The sequence below is a fragment of the Boleophthalmus pectinirostris genome, unplaced genomic scaffold, assembly GCF_026225935.1.
Source record: "Boleophthalmus pectinirostris isolate CB_2022bp ecotype Guang Dong unplaced genomic scaffold, ASM2622593v1 HiC_scaffold_19, whole genome shotgun sequence".
Taxonomy (NCBI): Eukaryota; Metazoa; Chordata; class Actinopteri; order Gobiiformes; family Gobiidae; genus Boleophthalmus; species Boleophthalmus pectinirostris.
The window spans coordinates 32,833,625-32,858,175 of NW_026571140.1; the positions used below are offsets into that span (position 1 = coordinate 32,833,625).

Sequence of the window (24,551 nt, forward strand, 5' to 3'; positions counted from 1 at the left end):
ACAATTGATATTTTGCAGTGACATCAGGCTGGAGGTTGTTACGTTTTCTTTGCTAGGGGAGAAGGGAAGCAACAATACATGAAGAAATGTAGTGGTAAAATAAAGGGGTTTAACCAAAAAGGAATTACCAAACTATAGAGCCATAAATAAGTACAACAACAACAACAACAACAAAAAACTTAACTAAAGTTGTACGAATAACCAAATTGTCTCACCTCTACTTCTTGTAGTCTACACTGAAATGGAGCAAAGGATCTTTTTTTTAAAAAAAAACTACTGCTGCACCATAACTCTTAATTTAAGCAAAGAGACTTGTAATTTAATATACTGTGATGGTCCATGATATTATTGTGAGAACTTTGACGATACGATATCACAATATTTCGGTTATTGTTACATCCCTAGTCCGCAATATGCCACAACTTAGATAGTAGTATGGCAATGGTACGCCAAGGGAAGATCATGGTGTAAATATAGCATTTGTGAGTCATTGTTAAACTGAGATGTACGAGGAGGATAAATTACTTACATTTTCTTACAAATAGTAAACATCACAACATCCTCATACAAACTTATATTTCCATCTTTCCTTTATTTCCTCTTTATTCAGAGCTGGGTTGCAGAGGGAGCACTCTAAGCTGTCTGAGAATTTCTTGATAATGTTATTTGTCTTTTATGGTTTCTCTGGCACAAGCATTTCCTTTGGGATTTTGTCTTATCTTAAAATCCTACAGGTAAGATCCAGATGAGTCAGATAGTTTTGTTTTCTGGGGGGCCATAGTGACAAGTGCCATACGAGCAAATCCTTCTTCAGTGTGGTCAGTATTGGACTAGTGAAGTGTGGATATGTGTACAGAACCCTACATGTGGGAAGATATGGAGGTGTGGAGTTTTTATTTATTTGTTATTTATTCAAATGTCTCAAGCCTCACAGTGTAACTTTAAAAAAAAATTTTATTTTGCTTTTAAATTGTTTAATTTTATTGTATTTTTTCCCCCTTTTTTCTTCTTTTTTTCTACCATTTGCTTTCATCACGTTGATTCCTCATCAAAAACATGCCTGAGGAGTAGAATATATTTCATTCATACATCTTTCAATCATTTAGTGATCTCTCCCAGGCCCTATTTGAAATGTAAGTTTGCTCAGCCCATGAGCTTATGTCATCCCTGCTAAACAAAACTACACACAACAATTTGTCAGCAGGAAGAGTAGTCTGTGCGATTGCAGAGACTAATGGGAATCCTTAAATAAACAAATAAACAAACCGGATGTGATGTGCAGTAGTTTCATTAGCGGGAGGTACGCTGATTGTGTTGTGATAGTGCTCTGAAGGGGGAGTGACATAGTAACATGATGAATTCACTGTATTACAACAAAACTCTGCATTTAAACTATATTAATTTTAGCTGCCCCCCAATATGCCTCAGTTAGAGAAACAGTTTCAAGTACAGAAACGATGCAAATTCACAAACTCAAGCACAATTTAAATGAGGTACAAAGAACATAATGTAAGAAACAAAGACAAATGTATCACCATCAAATGTGTTGCAAGTGCAAGAAGCAATATAAAGCACAAAATGATGAAAACCAAGAAAGCACCTGCAAATTCAAAAAACACTGCCTAAAGTGTCACCACAACAGAAGTACTCCAAACTTGCAGGGGGCACTCTAAGTGTAACAACTCTATGTTTGTTACGGTAATGTGGCTTTTATTTGATTATATTCATATACTGTTTATAAATAATAAAAAAATATCACTGTACAGCGTGGTACATCATATGCCATTTATTTTATTGTATTTCACACCAGACTTTACAAGGCAACACGTTTGCATGTCAATTAGTCAGAACAATAATTTATTCCTGCAGGTCTGGAGCACGTCCGCTGTAGTGACTCTTTATGCAGCGTTTTTTGTTTGCAGGTGTTTTCTTGGTTTTCATTGTTTCGTGCGTTGCATCGTTTCTGTATTTGCAGAGCATTTGTTGATGATACATTTGTCTTTGTTTCTTGCAGCACGTTTTTTTTTTTTTTTTCATTTGCGCCACGTTCTTTGTTTGTACCTCATTTTAAACTTGTGTTTACGTTTGTGAATTTGCATCATTTCTGTACTTGAAGCTGTTTTCTCTAACTGAGAACTATTGGAGTGTGTTTGGCCCCCCGTCGGCCACCGTACAAATCTGCCAATAGAATGTTGTGACGTCATCTGAAGTCCGGCATTACCTCACAGAAGTAAAATACCCCCTTTTCAAATGATAAAAAAAACAATACATGTTCTAACATAGTCACACAGTAACTCAGCAGTAGTGGATTGCATTGTGTCCAGAGTCCATCAAAAGTCCGTGTTCTTTCCTCTGGTCTCTGTGGAAATCAGTGTTTATCTGTGGATTAGTTGTACAAGAGTGAAGCGTGCCTCCTCCTTCTATGACTCACATCTCCTCCAATCTCCAATCTATAACAGCAGGAGCAGCAGGACCTAACGCACACAATGAAAAAGAAAGACACCTAAATGGATTATTGATTGTATTTTCAACAATAGTGAAAGAGTCATAATCTCCACTGTAACAAATACATCCTGTTGTTTTCTTAGTATGTATTTACTAAGAATTGACCACAGAGACAGCTGTGTGTAAAAGATACTCTCACAATACCTCATCCATTAACAGCTGGACACATAGGTTACGTGCTGGTGCCCCTTTGCACATCCTATTGCCTGTATTTTTATACCTCTGTATATTTTGTTGTGGCTGATCGTGGTATAAATAGGCTGCCTACCAGTGGGGCACTCTCTCTTGCTGCGCAGCGCCTCGCCCTCCGCCCACCTGGACATGCGCTCGTCACCTTACATGCTCCCCTGCCTTGGCTGCTGCTCGGTGGAGGCTGCACCTGCCTGTTAGTTGTTCGTGTTTTGTGTTTGACCTGGTAGGAGCGTCTGTCCGGTTTTCATCTTTTGGTTTGGTGAAGTTAGTTTGGGGACATTTTTCTTTAGGTTAGCGATGTCAGCACCAGCACTGTTTCGCCGGCTCACCAGGTCTACCTTTAAAGCCCTATTCGCGCGGGATAAGTATAACCTGGGGACGTGTGGCAATTTGTAAATTATCGCCCCACGTCTGTGTTACTTCGGATAAGCAAAGTCCATAAATTACTTAGTTTTACTGATATTAAGACGGATATATCGTAACATCGTAACATCCTCTCTCCCGTAGTGTTCTTCCAGGGTACCATACATCACCTATAAAAATAGAAAGGGCAGTTAGTATAAAGGCGACTGGACCAGGACTGGTACAGGACTGGACCGGGACTAATCCAGGACTGGTATAAAACTGAATGAAGACTAAACCAGGACTTAACCAGGACTATGCCAGTGTCGTTTTAGCGGCCGAGTTGCACGGATCGCGACTCGGGCACTAGATATGGAGGATATAGCCTAACTAGTTATTAGGGACTAGTCTTATCGCCGGACGTCTGTGTTTGGCGAAATATTGTAGATCATTTTATAGGAGTAATTTTGACTTTTCGAATTACAGTCATGGCGCATTCGCACAGGATTAAGATCTCAGGAATCCTCCGCAATTATTACAATTCACCAAAGGTCCACAGGTTATACTAATCTAAAATTTTTATTTCTGTAAATCAACATATGAACATAAACGGTGGAGAAATCAGGTGCCTGCTTCACCAGGGTCACTCCCGCGATAGTTAGCAATAGATTTGATTGATAGTCTTGATAGGGATAGGCTAAGCGTTCGATCCCTGCTGTGATGGGAAGCGGCGTTACCTTCAACAGCCCTGCTCTGGATTGGCTCTTTGGTTGTTGTGATACTTAGGTCAGAATTCCGAATATTATGCCTCCAAATCCGACTAGCCTTGACGAGCTTCCTTATATTGCTAAAAAAAAAAAAAAAAAACTTGAAAACGCTTTGTTATTGTGAGGACTTGAGTCAGTCAACTTAAAATGTTCAGTGTTTTTTCAGCATGATAATTATTGTATAATCTTATCCAATCATGTTTACATGTATTTGATTATATCCGTCTTTACTTCCAGTTGCTATAGTTTCACCTGCACCACTATTTTTTTCATCTAAAATGTAATAAAATGTGGTGCAGTGGTCCCTCGTTTATCGCGGGTGTTACGTTCTAAAAATAACCCGCGAGAGGTGAAATCCACAAAGTAGTCAACTTTATGTTTTACAATGATTATATCTGTGTTAAAGCTGTAAAAGTCCTTCAGTACACACTTTATACACTTTTCTCAGACAGGATAGTTACAACCCTTTTTGCATCCTTATTGCTGCTGTCATCCTTACGTTATTTTCCTCCTTCTTTATGTAACAAATCGAATATTAATTTATTCTATAATGGAGCACCGCACCCACCTGTTAACCTGAGATTATATCAAACTTTTGCCCTGCATATGCTATGGACTGAACCAAGACTAAACCAGAACTAACCCAGGACTAACCTAGGACTGATTCCAGGACTGAAGAGGAGGACTAAACAAGGACTCAACTAGGACTAAAACAGGACTGAACCAGGACTCACGATCGGGACAGGTTCGGAGGTGACCACAGTAGAAAAGACCTACGGAGAGCTCTGCACCTCACGGTAAGCGATCGAACATTTATGTAAATTTGTCAAGCTGAACACGTTTTGTACTGTACAGGAGACACGACAAGGAGGAGATTGATTGACAACGGTCTACAGTCCCTTTGCCAATCAGGACACAGGGGTAGGAACACAATACGTGACCATAAAAAAAAAAAAAGCATGAAAAATTGCACTAAAAGAATCTGCGAAACAGTGAAAAGTGAACTGCGATATAGCGAGGGGCGACTGTATCTTTTTTCTATAAGGTCTTTTTTAAACATGCTATCCTATTAATTTTAACTGTCTTTATTTGCCCTGAACCATGTACTGGATTAAATTGCGTTGAGCTGCTGTGGTTCATTATTAAAGCCCTTATCTGAACTGGCTGCGTGCAGAGAGCAGCTGCTTTCCACTGAAATAATGAGAGGGACAATGACCTGAGCTCCAATGTGCTTTTTGTGAACATCTCTGAGAGTTTTGTGTTGGTGGTTATTAAGTACAAAGTGCTTCGGCAAATCTCCACTTGTCCAGAAGAGGGGAAAATGCATCCGATGGATGCAGTTGTTTGTTGCTGAAACGTTATTTTCAAATTCTGTTTTGTGATGATATCATAGATGAACCCGCTCGAGGAGTTGGGTTCCAAAGCCACCACTGGAAAAAAAACAAAACAATGTCTAAGTAAGTGAAAATGACTTGAAATAAGAACATTTTTGTTTATTTTAGTAGATTCAACTTGACAAGTAAAATTGGTAACACTTTAGATCAGGGACCACATATTAATAGTTAGTTAATAGTAATATGCATAATAAGTGCTTAATTACATCTTTGATAGTATTTATAAAGTACTTTCAACGCATTTTTGTCTAGGCCGTATTTTGCGAGTACTAACCCAGTAACTATTTTCTTCTCATTAAAGTAGTGGAGATCACAATAGATGTTTTTGTCCATACACTGAAATCTTAATAAGCATTAATAAGTGTTTGATTAATTCCAACTAATAGCTAAGTAACAGCTAATTAACAAACCAATTACCACTTAGTTAGTTATTAATATGTGGTCCCTAAACTAAAGTGTTACCTTAAAATGATCTACCAATGGAATAAGTGTGTTTTTCTTAATTCAAGCAACATTCGATTTTTTGTTTTTCTTATTTTTCGTGTAGCAAGATGTATTTTCATATTTTAAGTACAAAAGTCAAAAGTGAAATATACTCAAATCATGAAACAACTTTCTTAATTCAAGTCATCTTAACATGACTAGATTTTGTTTTTGGCAGTGCAGGTCATGTGTGGAGGTGAGACCGACCATCTTTAGTTGATAACGCTCAACTTCCAGCACGGGCTCAGGCTCCTCCCCCCAGCGAGGTCACATGTCAACAGAGCCAGTCTCTGTACCTGCCCCTCCCAAATCTCGCTACACCTGCCACTTCCAGATCTCTCGTTGCACCTGCTCCTCCCAGATCTCGCTGCACCTGCCCTCACATATCTCGCTGCACCTGCTCCTCCCAGATCTCGCTGCACCTGCCACTCCCAGATCTCACTGCTCCTGCCTCTGCCACTCCCAGATCTCTCTGCACCTGCCCCTGCCACTCCCAGATCTCGCTACACCTGCCCCTCACTCCCAGATCTCGCTACACCTGCCCCTCACTCCCAGATCTCGCTGCTCGCTGCACCTGCCCTTCCCTGATCTCTCCTCGCTCACAGATCTTGCTGCACCTTCCCCTTATATATCTCACTGCAGTTGCCCCTCCCAGAGCTCTCTGCACCTGCCTCTCCTCCTGCAGGTTGGTCCAGAGGAGGACGGCCCCATGTCACTTCTTCGGGCTGTACTCCCAGACACTCCCGTCAATCATCCACATCCAAGTGAATGTGAATGTACGTTTATTTTATTAAGGAAAAGCCCCTTGAGGTGAGTCACCTCGTTTTCGAGGGGGATCCTTATCATCCAAAGAAACAAGCAAAACAAAACAATACAAAAACAAAACAACATATCTAATAAACAGAAACACAGAACGATAAGACAAAATACACAGACACAGACATTAAACATAAACATAGAGAAACGTTAAAGGTTGTATGGAGGATTTTTTTGTTTTTGTTTCAAATTGTCAATGATAGCATTATAGAGATGCAGTAGCCTTGTAATTATGATGACCAAAAAAAAAGAGAATAAAAATTCATCAACTCTGGACGTGGTGGGGCTAAACATTTGCCAATAGATAACGACACTGCCTCGTTATCTGTTAGTTGATAGGCTGTCAATCAAACTCCCTACGTTTCTAGCGTAACTGACTTGCCTGTACGCTGCCATTACGTGGTTTACGTACGCCTGTCACCAGTGTTGGGGAGTAACGGATTACATGTACCGCCGTTAGTAGTACAAATTATGAGTAACTGTATTCCGTTACAGTTACTGTTTCAATGAGTGGTAATTGGATTACAGTTACGTTGCTGAAATAAGTGGATTACAAGGCGGTATTTTCCTGTTTTCACATTTTGTGCTACATCCCATTTATTTATTTTTTTATTTCGGTAATTCCACTCATTGCCAGAAACCCAAACAGAACGCGACAGTAAGAGCGATGTAAACGTCATCAAACGCCGATGTGAGATATATATTAAAAAAAACAAACAAATATAAAATCGCCTACAACTTAAATGTGAAACAGGAGCTACTGGCATTGGTGAAAACAACCTGCATAGACTCATAATATCTGCACTACTGTCATATAATGACCTGCCACATGAGGGGACACACACACACACAAACACACACAAACAAACACAAAACACACACAAACACAAATACACACAAAACACACAAACACAAACACACACAAACACCTTCATCATCGTCATCAACCTGAGAACCCGCGGACCACGTCTCCTTCCGTAGTTACAGCGCAGACACCGCCGTCTCGTGCACCGCGTGTGGAACGTGTTTTCTTGCATAAACTGCGCTTCCTCCTGTGCGCCTCTAAACCAGGACTAACACCAGGACTAAACCAGGACTAACACCAGGACTAAAACCAGGACTAAACTAGGACTAAAGCAGGACTGAACCAGGTTTAAACTAGGACTAAACCACGACTAAACCAGAACTAAAGACCTGGTCTAGACCTGGTCTAGACCAGGTCTAGACCAGGTCTAAAAATCTGGACTAAACCAGGTCTAAACCAGGTCTAAACAACATGACACCTTTACAGTAGGTTGACATAATTTAAGGTGATCTCATATAAAAAATAATTTCTCTATCAATAATATTTTTTTTAATCTGGTGAAGGAAAGGCTGATCTTGTTATCTGTCTTTTAACAGACAAAACCTCTTATATTAAGATATCATGGTCTTTGTTTCTCTACAGCAAACAGTTGCTTATTCATGGAGACTTGGGCTCAGACAATTTGAAGACAACAAACAAGAATTTTCAGGATGTGGTTGCTACATTCATGTCGTTTAAAAAAACATGACAATATCAAGTAATCCAAAGTAATCAGATTACATTACTCACTTTAAGTAATTTAATGGATTACGTTACAAACTACATTTTGGGGTGTGTAATCTGTAATCTGTAGGGGATTACATTTTAAAAGTAACCTTCCCAACACTGCCTGTCACGCAGTCCACAGACGCAAGACGCTGTTTACTCCACCAATGCAACAGTTCTTAGCGGCTTTTTTTGACCTATATCTTCCTCGCAGTTAGCACAAAGTTTGTTGCAATGGCAGACAAGAATCTACGAGCAGTTAGCCGCAAAAGAAAGTCCGTTTTTGAGGTCGCTGAAAGAAGAAGATAAGGGGAAAAGCAGTGAAGCCAAACTAAGGTGATTCTTATAGATTCATTCCAGCGATGGCGCAACTGAAGCAGACGCAAGGTCTAAAGACTGACGCATTGGTCGCCAAATTACTCCTGGACACGTCACTTCTGCTTATTATGAAAACGTACTTTATTTCCAAGAGCTAGACAAATGTTTTTCAGGACACGAATTCGATATCCTATGCCTGAAAATGTAATTTTCAATGCAAAGAAAGAGTCCGCTTGCCGCTGCGTGTTGTAGCTAGTTCATTCGCACGGAATCTCCGCGCACCCTTCTCTGCACTGCTTCCCCTCTCCTCTCCCCTGCTCCCCATTTCGCTCTTCTCCCTGCTCCTCACTTCTCCACGCACAGAATCTCCGCACACCGCTCCCTCTCCTCTCTCTGCTCTCCGCTCCGCTCTTCCCCCTGCTCCTCACTTCTTTTCCGTGCACGAAATGTCCGCACACCCCCTCCCCCCGCTCCTCACTTCTCCACCTTGCCTAACCAACACTGTAGTTAGTTGTTTACAAGTCATATGCAGCGATGAGTACTTGTTTTCTAGAAACAAACCTGTTTCTGGCGTAAGGAGGCGTTTCTGCGTAGGGAGCTGTGGGCGAGGGGGGGTGGTTTCACGCATGCGCAACATTTGAAAAACGACAGTCGCTGGATTTCTCATTCCTTGGAAAATCCTCTATACAACCTTTAATATAACAACCATACAGATCCCTCACTAAAAGCAGTCACATTGTGTTTTAAGATGAGCAAATAAGTCTTTCTTAAAGATATGTAATGATGATGTGGAGCGCAGAGAGTTTGGCAAATTGTTCCAGTCTGATGGTGCTTTGATGCTAAACGCTCTTCATCCAATCCAACTGGCCTTGCGCTTATGCTCATCATCAAGGGTCTAACTCAGGACCTGTTGCCTGATAGACCTGATAATTCCTTTTAGTGACTAGACCCAATAACTCACTGTTTTACCCCCATCTGTAGTTAATATTAAAGAGTTTTACCTTTGTACCTAAAATTGTAAGTATGTCAAATTTGGGGAGAAAATTAGGTGCTCAGTTTTTACAGTTCTTTCACTTTCACTGAAAAAAATTAGACTCCTGGTGATTCACTAATATTCACAACTGCTGACTGTTCAAATCTGATGAATTAAACACCTCAGAAAAAAAATGTTCTGCTTGATTTAGTGAAATGTTGTTATGAAGAAACAAGGTCAGGGACTGAATTGGTCATGCAGCTTTAAACAGGAATCCCATAGGGCATTTCTTTGATTAAGTCGTGACAACATTAGTGAGCCGTGGGTGATCTCTGTTAGTATCTCTGTTTAGTGTTGTTGTTTACTTAAAGCTTAAGTCTTTGATCACGATTTCAATGGGCCATTATAAACTGTGCACTACAGTAACAGCTGAAAGATGAAATACTGTATTTGAGGTGAAGAGGAACTAAAGAAGGTGTGTGGGCTTTGCTTTTTCAGTAGAATTTTATTTGAGGTTTTTGAAAATGAAAGCGACCTTTATGTCTTCATGTTTATGGATCACCCACTCTACAGGCTTTCACACCGATTCTGTTTATCATTTACAAGTAATACACATATTATGAGGGTGAACAAAGAGGGAAATTAGGATTCATCTTTTAAGGTTCTTTATCTGGCATTCAAAGATATAAAAAGAATATAACAGTAAAACACTTCCATCCATCCATCTATCCATACATCCATCTATTTTCTTCCCCCTGATCTAGCAGCTTAAGCAGGGACTCCCAGACTTCTTTCACCCCAGACATTTCCTCCAGCTCCTCTGAAGGAACTGTCTGGGGTGAAAAAATCTCATAAATAATTTTAAAATACAGCTTAACCCTCTCCAGGCAGGCGTTGCAGATTTGCAACAGCTAAATGCCAATTACCTACTTACTCCACATCCATATTTTATGAGCTTTTTTAACTCAGGAGCCTTTTCTTCCATCCGTGCTGATAAACGTGGGCGATGCAGACTGTGCAAGAATGGCTACACGCAAACGACCTGCCAGAAGTGCAAAATACTTTTTTTTTTTTTTTTTAACAAAGGATAAAAATGTCAGGATTGTATATTACTACCCAATATTAGAATTTTCCCCAAATATCAGATTTTTCCTGACACAAAAAATTTATTTGAGCCTGAGAGGGTTAACTTGCAACACTGTGTAACTTTTTTTGTGGTGACACATCAACTGCATGATTCCATGGAACTAGAAAGTTAAAACCAGACTTTGGAACATTCTTCACAGACATGTTTTATGCCGTATTACAGCTAAAGGCACCTCATCTCCATGGAAACAAGCAGGAGCAGGCCCTCATTCAGTTTAAGAAAAGTGAGATTTGCGGAAATGCAAGCCCACTCATAGTAAGGACGCATGTTTTTCTGTTTTTTCAGTGCAATAAAAACCTATTATCAAAACAAACAAACTTTCATTTAAATTGTTATTTTTGGCTGAAAAGTCACACAGTGTAGCTTTATATAACTGATATAACTCTTACATGGATATAGGATATTTAAAATTAATACAAGAGACATGAAAAGCAAAGAAAGGCTCTGCCCATTTTACCATCTTCTTCTATTGTGTTAAATTATGGACAATGATGTTCCAAAATACATGTACCTTTGAACTATCCAAGATGGTCCCTGTAATCTTATACAGGGACAGTGTGGGATGACAAAGAGACATTATGTTACAATGGAACATGAAATGAGCTTCTCTATATTCTTTAAGGTGACTATATTCCTTATAGTATCTGAAGATGACTGCAATTAACAGTTATTCAAGTAATCAACTGGTAAAAATATCTTTTGTACTTTGAGACTTTGAAAACAGATTTTTAACATTTTCTAATCTATGTTCTAATTTTGTTTCCTCATCACAAACATATCTGGAGTTATGTTTTATTTCATTTACACATATTTGACACACAAACCCTGCAAATTTAGTTCTTCTCTCAAACAGAAAACACTCTGTTCCACCTTGTGATGTCATGTGGTGATATAACAAGAGCAAGAAACTTTAATTAAAGATCCAGTATTACGCAAAATTGACTCTTGAGAGGTTTAAGACATGTTATAATGTTGTTACCTCCTCAAAAACAGACCTGGATTTGTGTTTTTTCCTCATTCACAAATGTATAAGTAATCCTGCATTATTAGTTTGTTTACATCTCCAGAGCTCAAAAGACTCTGTTCCACCTTGTGATGTCATGAAGCGGTAGTTTCCAAGTTCACAGCCCCTTTTACCTTTGTTAAGTAAAGACTGGCAATTCCAGGCCTGAAATTATCCCGGTGGTTCTAGTGAAGGTGTCTGGAGTTTAAAAACACAGGGAAGCACTTCCTGTATTACCACGAGTCTTTTCAGTTTGAGCCAACTCTCCTAAATAAGCAGGATTTGTGTGTTAAACATGGGTGAATGAAACAAAAACGCAACTCTAGTTATGTTTTTGATGAGGAAACATATAACATAGATCAGAAAATAGCGTAATATGGGCCCTTTAACTGCCATACTGTGAAACAATCCAATCAAAGCGACAACACTGTAAAAGCTTCGCAGTCCAGCTTTAATAAACTCCAGTCCGTGTTTAGACCATGCTAATAGAACACAAACATGGATGCCCTCTGAGTCATGCCTGCTGATCTTTTCTCAAACACTTGTCCTGCTCTTATCCAGTAATTACACCACCACCACAACAACAAGCAGAACACGTTATCATTACGCTCCAATATTTTGATGATAGAAAAGGTTAACTGGAAAAACAAATTTCACCAAATGTCAGTCAACACGTTGCTTGAATTTAATTATCATCTATCATCACAAAATTACAGAAAAATCGATCATAGTAAAATATTGATCTTTTCTTGTTTTCTTGCTTTTCTTTTAAAGGGTCTACTCCAATAAGGTTGTCATAAGTATTAAAACTCAGATACTAATTGATAGTAAGTATTGAAAATAGATACAATTTAATGTATTAGGTTTGGAGACCTTGGGTTAAATGGGCTAATTAATGGGAATGATGCGAGTGAAACTGTAAAATTGCTTTAGAAAATCATTACATATGAGAAGAAGTTGTCAAAAAGGGGCATTATTATTTGTATAAATGTGTTTGTTTAAAATTGATTTGTAAAAGAGATTATATTTATAATTATGTTAGTCTCTCTGGTAATTAGTAGGCTAATTAATGTAAAACAATAAATTAATACTTACTTTATACTAACGTGCAGAATTGACCTGCCACTCTCAAGACTACTCGCTGCACCTGCCCTTCTCAGATCTCACTGCACCTGCCCCTGACTCCCAGATCACGCTACACCTGCCCCTCCAAGATTTTGCAACACCTGCCCCTCCCAGATCTTGCTGCATCTGCCCCTCACTCCCTCATCTCTTTGCATCTGCCCTTACATATCTCACTGCCCCTGCCCTTCCCAGATCTCACTACACCTGCCACACCCCAGATCTCGCTACAAATGCCCCTGCCACTCCGAGATCTCGCTGCACCTGCCCCTCACTCCGAGATCTCGCTGCACCTGCCCCTCACTCCGAAATCTCGCTGCACCTGCCCCTCACTCTGAGATCTCACTGCACCTGCCCCTCACTGATTTTGCCGCACCTTCCCCTTATAAATCTTGCTGCACCTGCCACTTACAGATTTCTCTGCACCTGCCTCTCATATATCTCCCTGCACCAGCCCCTCCCAGATCTCACTGCACTTGCCCCTCACTAACCAGATCTCGCTGCACCTGCTCTTACAAATCTCTCTACACCTGCCCTTCCCAGATCTTGCTGCACCTTCCCTTAATACATCTCGCTAATTAATGTAAAACAATAAATTAATACTCGCTTTATACTAAGGTGCAGAATTGACCTGCCACTCTCTGTTACTGTAAGACTACAAATTAAACTAATCTGTGGGATTATCATGTCTCCAAATGTGTACCATTTCTGTCTTTCTTTCTTCATTTTTATTTAATGAGACAGGGACAGAGCACAATTTTTACATTAACCTTAACAGGAGATATGTATTGTACATCAGGTTGTAGCACCAGAGCTAATTTCCACCTGTCGTCCCTGGGCAGGTTCATTGATTAATTGTATTTAACTGACCCTGGCTATCAACTCTTCTTCCTGGAGACCTATGTAGCATGTTTTGGGTTAAATGCAGTGTAACTTTTTGAGCAGGTGTTGATACTAAAAAAAAGTCACATTCACAGAACAGAAATAAACCTTTCCTGAATGTCTTTAGAATGATCTTGAGCTGTAGAAGCTGTAAAAAGCTGTAAAAAGTGTTTAAATTATCATTGTGGTATCGGAATCAGTTTTGAGTTAACGTTTTTGTATTGTAAGACTATTGTATTTCTGTAAATTGTAATAATATTATTGTAAATTAATAGTTATGGTCGAGCAATAGCTAAAAAAACAGAGGGAACTACATAGACCACGATCCCTTGCTTTGATTCAGTGCTGACTACATGAATAAATAACAGTTCTATGCACTTTTAAAACTTAGTTCATTGGATCTTGTCAAAGCATTTTAAGAGGAAAAATTAAAGCATTCACAAAATATCACAATAAATGTAGGACCGTGAGCTGAATATCATGAAAATATTGTATCGAGAGATTTGGATATTGTTTTACATCCCTACTTTTTTGTATGAATTTACAATAAAATTCTGTCGTCCTTGGGCAAGACACTTCCCTGGGTTAGTATAAATCCAAGGTATTATTATAAAAAGATGATATTGTACTAAGTGTTTTCAAATTTCAAACTTGATTTCGATGCTAAAGAATAGACTTGATACTCGATACCAATTTCGAAACTCAAATGATCATTTTAAATGCTCTTTTTACACAATTACACTATTTCTCATAAAACTCAACTTTATGTGATTGTTGTTTGTGTTAATACTGGATTTCGATAATTTCGAGAATCCAAATTTCAGGTGAGAATTCAAGATTTCATGGTATGTTTTTCTCAGGTATCGAGCCATTGTGAAACCACTGGACGTCCAGACCCCGAGCAGCACTTCCAGTATTATCCTGCGGGCGGCGCTCATCTGGCTCTTCTCGCTGGTCCTGGCCATTCCTGAAGCCGTCTTCTCTGACCTCCACACCTTTAACATCCCCTCCACCAATGAAAGCTTCGTCACCTGCGCCCCCTACCCTCACGCTGGGGAACTGCACCCAAAGATTCACTCCATGGCCTCTTTTCTCATCTTCTACGTCATCCCCCTGCTGGTCATTTCTGTGTACTACACCTACATCGCCCGCAGCCTGATGAAGAGTGCGTCAAATCTACCAGTGGAGAACAATGTGCACGCAAGAAGACAGGTTTGTAGCAGTGTGAAATCAATAATAAAAGCCAAACAGCGAAAGTTACATCGGCCAGAATGTAATGTCATGATCTGAACAAGCATTCTTTGAGCAGTACAGCAAAGGTGCGTTAATATTAAAGTGGGACTTAGGCTACGTTTATATGATGACAATTTGAACAGAAAACGCAAAAGTGGCGTCGCATCACTTTTTATTCTGTTTAGATGAACGTTTTCGGGAGGAAATCTGCGTGTATACGGTGACGCAAAAGTGTGTGGAGTTCGATTGGGTATGCATGCCAGGCAGCTAGGTGGTGCTGTGTCACACTACGCATGGAAATGAGGCATGTTTGTTTCTGTGTACTGTATGTATTTGACGTAAACGTGTACGCGACGTGAGAAGATCTGACCAGAGTTTTGCGTCTTGGGCAGTGTAGACAGAAATGCTATGGCGGAGCAAATTAAATTTTTCCACTCTGGAGGGTGATTTCAGATTTTTGCGTTTTTAAGCCCCAAAAACAGCATCACCGTCTAAACGAAAGGCAATTCCGATAAAATATTGTGTCCTTTTTACCCGTAAGCGTTCTCATGTAAACAGGCCCTAAACACCTAAACTCTGCCCACAACCATAGTTCAGATAGAGCTGCTAAACTAGGTAGTACCTGAAGGTATCAACATTCCAAACCCTGCCCATGCAGCCAGAGGTTTGTGATCAGAAATGCCTGGCTGTAATCAGAGCAGTCATGTGTGATGTCACCAACTACTGGAAACTGCAGAGGCCACTGAAGGCAGCACACTCTTAGTTAATTTATTTTAAAGGGTCCATATTATGGCCTATACTATTTTCTGATCTGTTATAACATTTTCTCATCAAAAACATAACCAGAGTTGTGTGTTGTTTCATTCACACATGTTTAACACACTTAAATATGCAGGGTTTGTGAGTTAAAGGGACAGTTTGGAATTTTGGACATAGGACCTCATTTCCTATTGAGCCAGAGTGTTGGAGACGTGTGGAGACACTTTTTAAAATATTCCATCCAGTCCTTGTATTTGCAGAGGTCGCTGGTGCTAGGCTAGTGCATGTCAATGGCCATAGTTATCCTGCTACTAAAAACAGTCTTACCCACTCCACAAAACACCCGAAGCAACAGTTATTATGCCAGACTATGGATGTGAATATCTGTGTTGATAGAATCATTTTAGAAGTAAAACCTTGCATTTGAAGGATTTATGTCTGAGCAGCAGCAGCTGTACTTCCTGATAGAAAGGTTGGCAGCAGCGGACTGATACATGAGAAAATAGTCCCTCAACATGCAATAATTCATGAGATGCAAGGTGGCAGGCTAACAAACAAAACACAACTCCAGGTCATCAGAAAATAGTGTAATTTGGGTTAGTGTTCAGTGGGTTAGGGTTCATGTTCTGAGGGGGCTGATGGGGCCCTTGTACTTAGAAAATATTTCAGATTGTCCATTTATTGATAAAAAGGAACTATCATTCACATAGAAATCTGTAATACACTTATTTACAGTCAAATCAACCATTCTGAAAAATAAAAATCAGGACCTGTTTGTACTCCAAACTGACAAAATAATTTAATATAAATTGTACCTGGACTTGTTTGCCTCATTACAAGTTCCTAAATCATAATTTCAATCATGTTTAGTGAGATTTGCATCAGCTTTGACACAGAAATTATCAAGACCCAACAAATGCTCCCTCTGCTGTCTTTTATACCATGCCCAGGGACACTAGCTGTACCTATTCTAAAATGTTGAAATCTGACTTTCCTCTGTGCAGAGCTTGTTCCCAATTCAAATCAGAGTGCAGACACAGTTAGAGTAAGCAGAGGTCAAAACTTCAGAGCTTCAGCTTCAAAGAGTCCATCCAGATTCAGTTTGAATTGAGAATCATCTTTGTCAAGCATTTTAGAAAAACAGGCAGATGGATTTCTTTATTACTGTATCCATGTGCTGGGTCACTAAGAACACAGGCAGAAGAGACCTGAAGACATTATGGTCAAGTATTCCTCTTCATGTAATTGAAATGTACCAAAGTCTCTTCAGTCTCCATTCACCCTGTTGTTGCTGGTTGATGTGTCATCGTCCCACTTGTATGAGACCAGTTAATGACCTTTGATCCCACTCGACCTGTTTACCAAACATAGAGCATGATGTTCCTCTGATTCACCGCTGCGTTAAAGTCCACTCTCTGACAGGTTTCTACGGCTCAGTGTGGGCCTGTAGCTGTCTATTTTATAGTCTATTCAGAACACACAGTGGGGCAAATAATGATGTTTTTTAAAGAAAACTTGCAGTGAGATTTAAATTATGTTAATGGAATTGGTGCTGTAAGTGATGACAGAAATGTTTTACTGAAAAATATCAAATCAGTAAGAGATGATCTGTTATTTTTTACTACTTGGTCAAAGATTTCTTATTTCCAGTCCTGACAACATTCAGAGTTTAGGTGGAAAAAGAGCATTCACCAATTCACACCAATTTGTAGCTGTTTCTAAAAAAGGTTTGTGTAGACAGACCTTTCTCAAACTGTGGTTCGGTGACACTTGGGGGGGGAGTCACTACTGGGGGACAGTAGCTCCATTGGCAGTTCGAATCCTGCTCTTGACAGAAACATCACTGGCTGAGCGGTCACTTACTCACAGATTGGTGGTGCAATTCCAGCTCTCTCAAATAAATGTGTCCTTGGGCGATACAATGAACCCACCTCGCGCTCAGTGTCTGTGTTCACTGGTGAGTGGAGTGGTTCCTTAAAGCGCTATGAGTGTCTTGAAGGTGGAAAAACGCTATATAAAAATGTGCCCATTGACCATACTTTTTAAGTCTAAATGAGGGCAAAACTGAGGACATTGTGTCTGGTAATATTGACCCCCTCACTGACCCGCGCCCACTGGAAAAGCATGTGAAACAGTCTGTCACCAATCTTGGCGTCACTATTGAGAGTGATTTTAAATTTGACAAATGAGTAAATGGGGTTGTAAAATCTGGCTTTTATCATTTGCAGCTTTTATCTAAAATTACTGTGACTACTATAATGAACTTTTTCTGGCATCAGCCACCATTAGGGTTTGTGAAAATCAGGACACTGGACCGTACGGTACAGGGGGGTACGGGGTCTCGTCATCGATATTGAGCTACTCTGACCTCGCAAAGCTGGACACCGAAACATATGTGCCTGCTTTGTACACTGTGCACATGGCCTCCCTCTTGTCCCATCATTAAATGCACATTTGCGCTTCGGCATGTTGCAGGCTGACCGACTGTTTGTGTCTGCTTGCCCCTTCTGAGTGCACAGAGAGCTACGAGAGCCGGTTAATTTAATGGCCCAATGAAAGGTAATGAAAACCTGAAAATTTCCATCACAAAACCCGGACAGCCAGGACAGGACGTGAAAAATGGACATGTCTGGGGAATAACAAACGTTTGGTCACCCTAGCCACCATACACTTTCTCGCTTGCATTTATTCAAAAATTCTTCTGCGCGCCTTTTAACTGGAACCAAAAAACGTGAGCACATTACCCTGATTTTAGCATCGTGGCACTGGCTTCCTTTGTTTTTGAGTTAAGATTTTATTGTTTGTTTTTAAAGCTTTGAACGAACTGGCCAACCAGTACAACTCAGACCTCAAACTTACACCCCCTTGTGCGCTTTGAGGTCCGAGGGCCAGTTCCAGCTCGTGGTGCCTAAAACCTGGCCTTCAGGAAGGGGGAAATTCTGGTCTTATTTATGTAATTTTTTAGACTTGTATATTGTCAGACTTGTATAACTACTAAATATCCAGTTTTGCTTGTGTAAAGTCCATTCTGATGTTGCAGGTTGAATCGAGGAAGCGTTTGGCTAAAACTGTGCTGGTGTTCGTGGCTCTGTTCGCTGTGTGCTGGCTGCCCAGTCACGTCATCTACCTGTACCGCTCCTACCACTACTCACAGGTATTACACACTGAAGAGTACTTTGAAAATATATTTACTTAAAATGTTGCCTTATATTATTAGCTATATGTTCCACCGTTATGCATTTTATTTATTTTTCCCATTAAAAAATGAATAGAAAATATTTACTTCCAGATCTTTTTGATTCAAAGAGTTCAGACAGAAAACAGACACTCAAAATATTTATTTACTTCCCAAAACTGCAGCAAAACCCAAAATAAAATATATCGATATCGGCCAATGTATGCATGTAGCAACCAGCAGCTGTGCTTTTGACATTTCTGAAAACTAAAAGACGAGACTCGCCCTTGCATTCTTCCACAGAACAAAAGCACCCACCTGTGCTACACCATGTGGATAAATCCCCTCTAATTAAGTAGCAATTACCCAGAATGCTGCTCACCTGATGCTCGGACAAGGATCAGAATGAAACTCAAGTGAAAAAAAGACCAGATGATGAATCGGCCGCTTGTAGAACAGGTTCACACTGGCCAAAATGACATGTAAATCATTATCATTCTTCATTACAACAGCCAATTACTGAGAAAGTGACTATGAAAAAGAAGAAGAAAGCAAACTTTTGACGTTTTTTTTGTAATTTAAGCATGTGTCCAAAATTCAGTGTGTTTCTAACTGTCAAACTAACTTTTGTTTTCCATTTGTGTGCACTGGATTTGGGATCAGCACAGGTCTGGTGTATGGACTTAAGACTGTAGCTGTAAGGTCTTTTGCCCTCACAAATCAATCTGTTGAGAAGATTAAATTATTTGCACGTTTGTTTTTCTTGCACCACATCTTCAGTTGTGATATTAGTTTTTCTCATTTTTGTATTTTATCCTATGAAAATACTCGATTTTGTGGATTATTCAATTCCTGGTACTTCCATTAATTTGAAATTATAAATCAGATGCTACGTCCCAACAGTCAAGTAAGTTACTCTTACTTAAGTAATTTCTTGGACCAATACTTGAGTAATTGGTCATTGGCTTTTGCTCTGTACTCGGTGGTGGAGAGCTACGATTGTAACGCTGCCCCGGGACAGACGCAGGGATGACAATGACAATCTGTGCCATCGGCCCCTCTGACCTTCATCACTCACGCACACCCCACTGTGGCACCTGGTATTCTGAGCTCCCATCCAAGTACTGACCAGGCCTGGCTCTTCTTGTCTTCTGAGATCTGATGAGATCAGGCTAAGGCAAGCTGGTAAAGCCACATGTAACTTTGAAGTAGCATGCCTACTCCACTAGTGTCGTCACTAGGGGTGTAACAATATTGAAGTTTCACGATACAATATCATCACGGTATGAACCTGACGGTACGATATTTATTGCGATATTATGGGAAAACTCACGATATGGTAGGGAGGCTCACAATTAGGAATGTAACGATATCCAAATCTCTCTATATGATATTTTTACAATATACATCTCACAGTATAATATTTATTGTGATATTTTGTGGAGGTTAACAAAACTGTTAATGCTTTTTCCTCTTAAAATGCCTTGACAAGACTTAATCCAAAGAACTAAGACTTAAAAGTGCTTAGAACTGTTATTTCTTCTTGTAGTCTACACTGAAATGGAGCAAAGGATCATGGTCTATGTAGTTCCATATGTCTTGCTGCTCCATAACTCTTAATTTAAGCAAAGAGACTTGTGATGGTCCACGATATTATTGTGAGAACTTTGACGATATGATATCACGATATTTTGGATATTGTTACATCCCTAGTCGTCACGATACAAAAATTTCAAACTTGATTCCATCAATACTCGATACCGAATACGATATCACACTGAAGATATATATATATATATATATAGTCTATATGTTTCCATGAGATCTTTTCGAGTTCCGATAAAGCTCAAATGCATACCAAAAATGTTCAGGACAGCTCAAATTTTGTCCAGTTAATCAATATGCCGTGAGTATCTAACTGTGATATTAGTTTTAGCATGGATTAGTATCTAACATTTGATCATTTTGACAACCCTACACCCCCTTCCTCCTCCTCTTCCCTCTCTTCAGGTGGACACTTCTCTGGCCCATTTTGTGTGCAGTGTGGTGGCTCGGATCTTGGCCTTCACAAACTCCTGTCTGAACCCCTTCGCCCTGTACCTGCTCAGTGACAGTTTCCAGAAGCAGTTTAATCAGCAGCTCTGCTGTTTATGTCGACTCATCGCGCAGAAGTCCCCGCAGAGCCCTCTTCATTTTAACACACGGGTCACCTCAGTCCGCAGCACCCATCACTCCATGGCCAGTGTCAGTGTGGCCAACGGGAGGCGCTGTCAGGAGGACTGTGTGTGACGAAGCCTTTAGCAGTTTGCATCAGCCACTAGCATGTGTCAGTGCTAAAGGGGCCTGACTTTGTTTGTTCGTAGTTCATCACCTGCTTGTTTCTATGGACATGTCATTGCTCTGCCTGGAATATTCCACAGTGTGACATAAAATTATAGGTGGTTTTATCACTCAAAAATACCCAGAAAAACAGGCATTCTGGCTGTGAGTAGGGTCGTCTCTCCACAGATCTGACCTGTGACTTTGTCTGATTTGGTCTCCATGAAGATAGAAAGGTTTCAAACTATGCCATGGCTGCAGAAAGTGGCGGTGGGGGTGCATGCTTTCTCAATCCAGGCAATGTTTTCAAAAAGCCAACCGATTACGTTACAACATGTTTATTCAAATATTAGGCTAAATGACATTTTTTTCTTTGATAAATGAAAATACTGTTTTACATTTAACATGTTTTCTCAATACTGGCAATGTTTTTAAAAGCCCAACGATCGATTATATATGTCAAATGTGAGAAAAGTCCTTGCTTACTCTGGGTTATTTTGTTTGCTGTGATTTTATTTTTGATGTGTTATAGTGGAGTGAAGGACTGAGTGAACTGAACTAATTCAACATTCCCTCCCGCTCAATATTACTGGCTGTGGCTGGACCAGTATTTTCTTTAAAAGACAGACAGAGGGCATGAGTAGGGAGGAAGACCACAGCAAACAGAATAACCCAGAGTAAGCAAGGACTTTTCTCACATTTGACACATACGTTTATTCAAAGATTAAATGTTTTCTGTGACAAAACGTTGTTGGGCATTTTTTGAACATGTTTTGGGGGAAATCACTAAACCAAATCTGGCAACATTGGCTTCACAACACCCCCTGTTAAAAATGACTTCAAGCGGGCCTGAACTACACCGTGAAACTTTACAGTCAAAGCAATAATATCTCCATGAAGACAAACATTTGATGGGCCCTCCACCAGAAAAGTTACATACTGCAAATGTAAGATATAGCTGTTTAATGTCATACTGTGGAACATTCCAGACAGAGCAATGACATATCCACAGAAACAAGAAGGTAACAGACCCCCAACCAAAAAGTTACATAGTGCACCTTTAACCCTCTCCAGGCAGGCGTTGCTAAATGCCAATTACCTACTTACTCCAAATCCATATTTTATGAGCTTTTTTTTGCTCAGGAGCCTTTTTTCCCATCCATACTGATAAACATGGACAATGCAGACTGTGTAAGAACGGCAACAGGCAAACGACCTGCCAGAAGTGCAAAGTACTTTTGTTGTTTAAAAAGGATAACAATTGTTTCTTGGAGCACCACACGAAAAAGTGATGTTGTTCTGCCAGTGTAAAGCACTGTTACACTGTGCTTTATGTTTTCATTGTTATGAAAAGTGGTACACACATAAAGTTCATATCATTTTCAGTCTTCAGTGTTAATTTACCACACTGGACCAATGTTGCAAATCTGCAACATCCCAGAACGCAATGGATGTGAAGGTCTCTCTCTCAAAAAAAAAAAGTCAGGATTGTATATTATTACCCCATATGACACATGATAATTTTTTCCCAAATATCCAATTTTTTCCTGTTACTAAAATTTTATTTGAGCCTGAGAGGGTTAAGACTGGTACAGGTTTCATGTCTCATAGCTTTGATAATTTACGCTTAAATTCTGACAGCCTCCTAATGCGCTGATGATGAAGCCTGTTTTTATTGTTGGTGCAAATTTCCTCTTCAGTCAGATTTCCAAAGTGCACTGTGTAACTGCCACATCACCAAGTTACAGGTCAGATCTGTGGAGAAATAATAATGCATGTTTTCGTGGCAGTTTCGAGAAATAAAACCCCCTGTAACTGAATAAATTCAAGGTATATTTGTTTAATGTCATACTGCGGAAGATCCCAAGTAAAATGATAACATCACCATGGAGACAAGCCTCTGCTAGACAAGTTACACAGTACACCTTTAAGTAAAAAGTAAAAAACAGAGAAAACATTTGTGTTGTGCTAAAATATCAGAGTAAAGAAAAAGCAGTGGTCTTTGTGTGTTTTTTGGACCTCTGCGCACTTTAAAATTTTCTTTCCCACATGGAAATTGCTCATCACATTCTCAGTTAGACTTCAAAAACATTCTGTTGCTTCATTATTTTTTTTTTTTTTTTTTGTCCGAGCGTAATATGTATGCTAAAAGCTGCCGATAGAAATGTTGTTTACAGTTTCATTTTGGCCCTTTTTTTTATCTATTCACTATTGGCATTTGCAAAACAGCTCGCACAAAATCATAAAAATAATCTAAGTTTTCCAAAACAAAATATAAAAGTACATTACCAATTGTAGCAGTTATTGCAGTATTTGAGCAAAAATATTCATGCAGAAGAAAATGGAAAGATGTTGGAATAGAAAATATCAATACAACAACCAATAAGTAAATAAATAAATAAATAAAATCATATAAATTAAAAGTATATGCAAGGAGGTCACTGCCTGCTGCTGCTGACATTGTGGCACAACTTGCAATGGTCAACTTCATCAATAAAGCTGTATGGCAAAAAAAACAAAAAAAAAACAAACAAAACCAAAACATCAATGCCACTTTTGTCCTGTAATATGTAATGTGTTCTTGAAAATCAAAACAAGAGCTCTAAATATCTGCAAATCTGTATGTACTGTAGTTTATATGTGTAGTCAGTATCTGTACTTACTGTGAAATCCTTTGTTGTCATGATTTGTTGTTATGTTTGAGGTTCTGTATTGACCGTGACAGAGTTTGAGCCAAAGTCGTGCAGCTGAATTCACTGCTCATGTGTTTATGAATGAGAACTGCGCCGAGTGTCCTGAGAAAGAGCCTGAGAACTGTGTGAGCTCATGAGAAATGTTCCAAATGATGTGAGCTCCTGTGCCTCTGTTCAGGTTTGAAGCAAATTATCAAACTAAACCAAGTGTCAAAAAATGTGCTAAAAAACTGTCAAAAATGTCTTTAAAGGTCCTATATTACACAAAACTAACTCCTGTGAACTTTAGGACATTATTATTTAAGACATACTATTCCCTCATCAAAAACAGACCTGGAGTTGTGTTTTGTTTCATTCACATATGTTTGAGTAACTCTTTATTATTAGGCTATGTTCAGACTGCAGCCCGAAGTGTCCTGATTTTTTCACCCTTATGCGACCTGTATCTGATCTTTTAATGACAGTCTTTTTCAAATGCGACCCAGGCCACTTGGATATGTGCCCCTAAAAACCGTACATATCCGATCTTTTGACATGCGACTTCAGTCTGAACGGCCAGGTTGCATTCATCCCACCTACACGTCAGGCTCGAAGTCTAAGCAATGGAGGGAAAGTGAGGTTAGCAAGTTTATTAATATTTGGGGGGATCGTTGTATTCAGGCCAAATTGGAGGGGTCTCGGTTTGATTGGAATGATTTCCAAAGAAATCCGAGCGCGGCTACAGGCGGTCCTGGCTCCAATGTCAACGAAAAATAAAAAGCCTGTGAGCCAAATACAAGGAGGCTAAAGACTCAAACAAACGAAGCAGCCGTGGACGTGTAACCTGTCCATTTTACGAAGAACTGGACTGTATTTTGG

The 24,551-nt window shown here is 39.6% G+C and overlaps 1 protein-coding gene across 1 annotated transcript in view; it reads left to right on the plus strand.

Moving 5' to 3' along the window:
- grpr (gastrin-releasing peptide receptor) overlaps window positions 1-20,970 on the plus strand; it is a 35,820-nt gene extending 14,850 nt beyond the window's left edge. Inside the window, exons 2-4 of the mRNA XM_020939059.1 lie at window positions 14,375-14,726; window positions 18,547-18,660; window positions 20,692-20,970. Coding sequence (XP_020794718.1) covers window positions 14,375-14,726; window positions 18,547-18,660; window positions 20,692-20,970 — 745 coding nt within the window. The remainder of the gene's footprint in view (window positions 1-14,374; window positions 14,727-18,546; window positions 18,661-20,691) is intronic.
- Window positions 20,971-24,551: the final 3,581 nt, after the last annotated feature.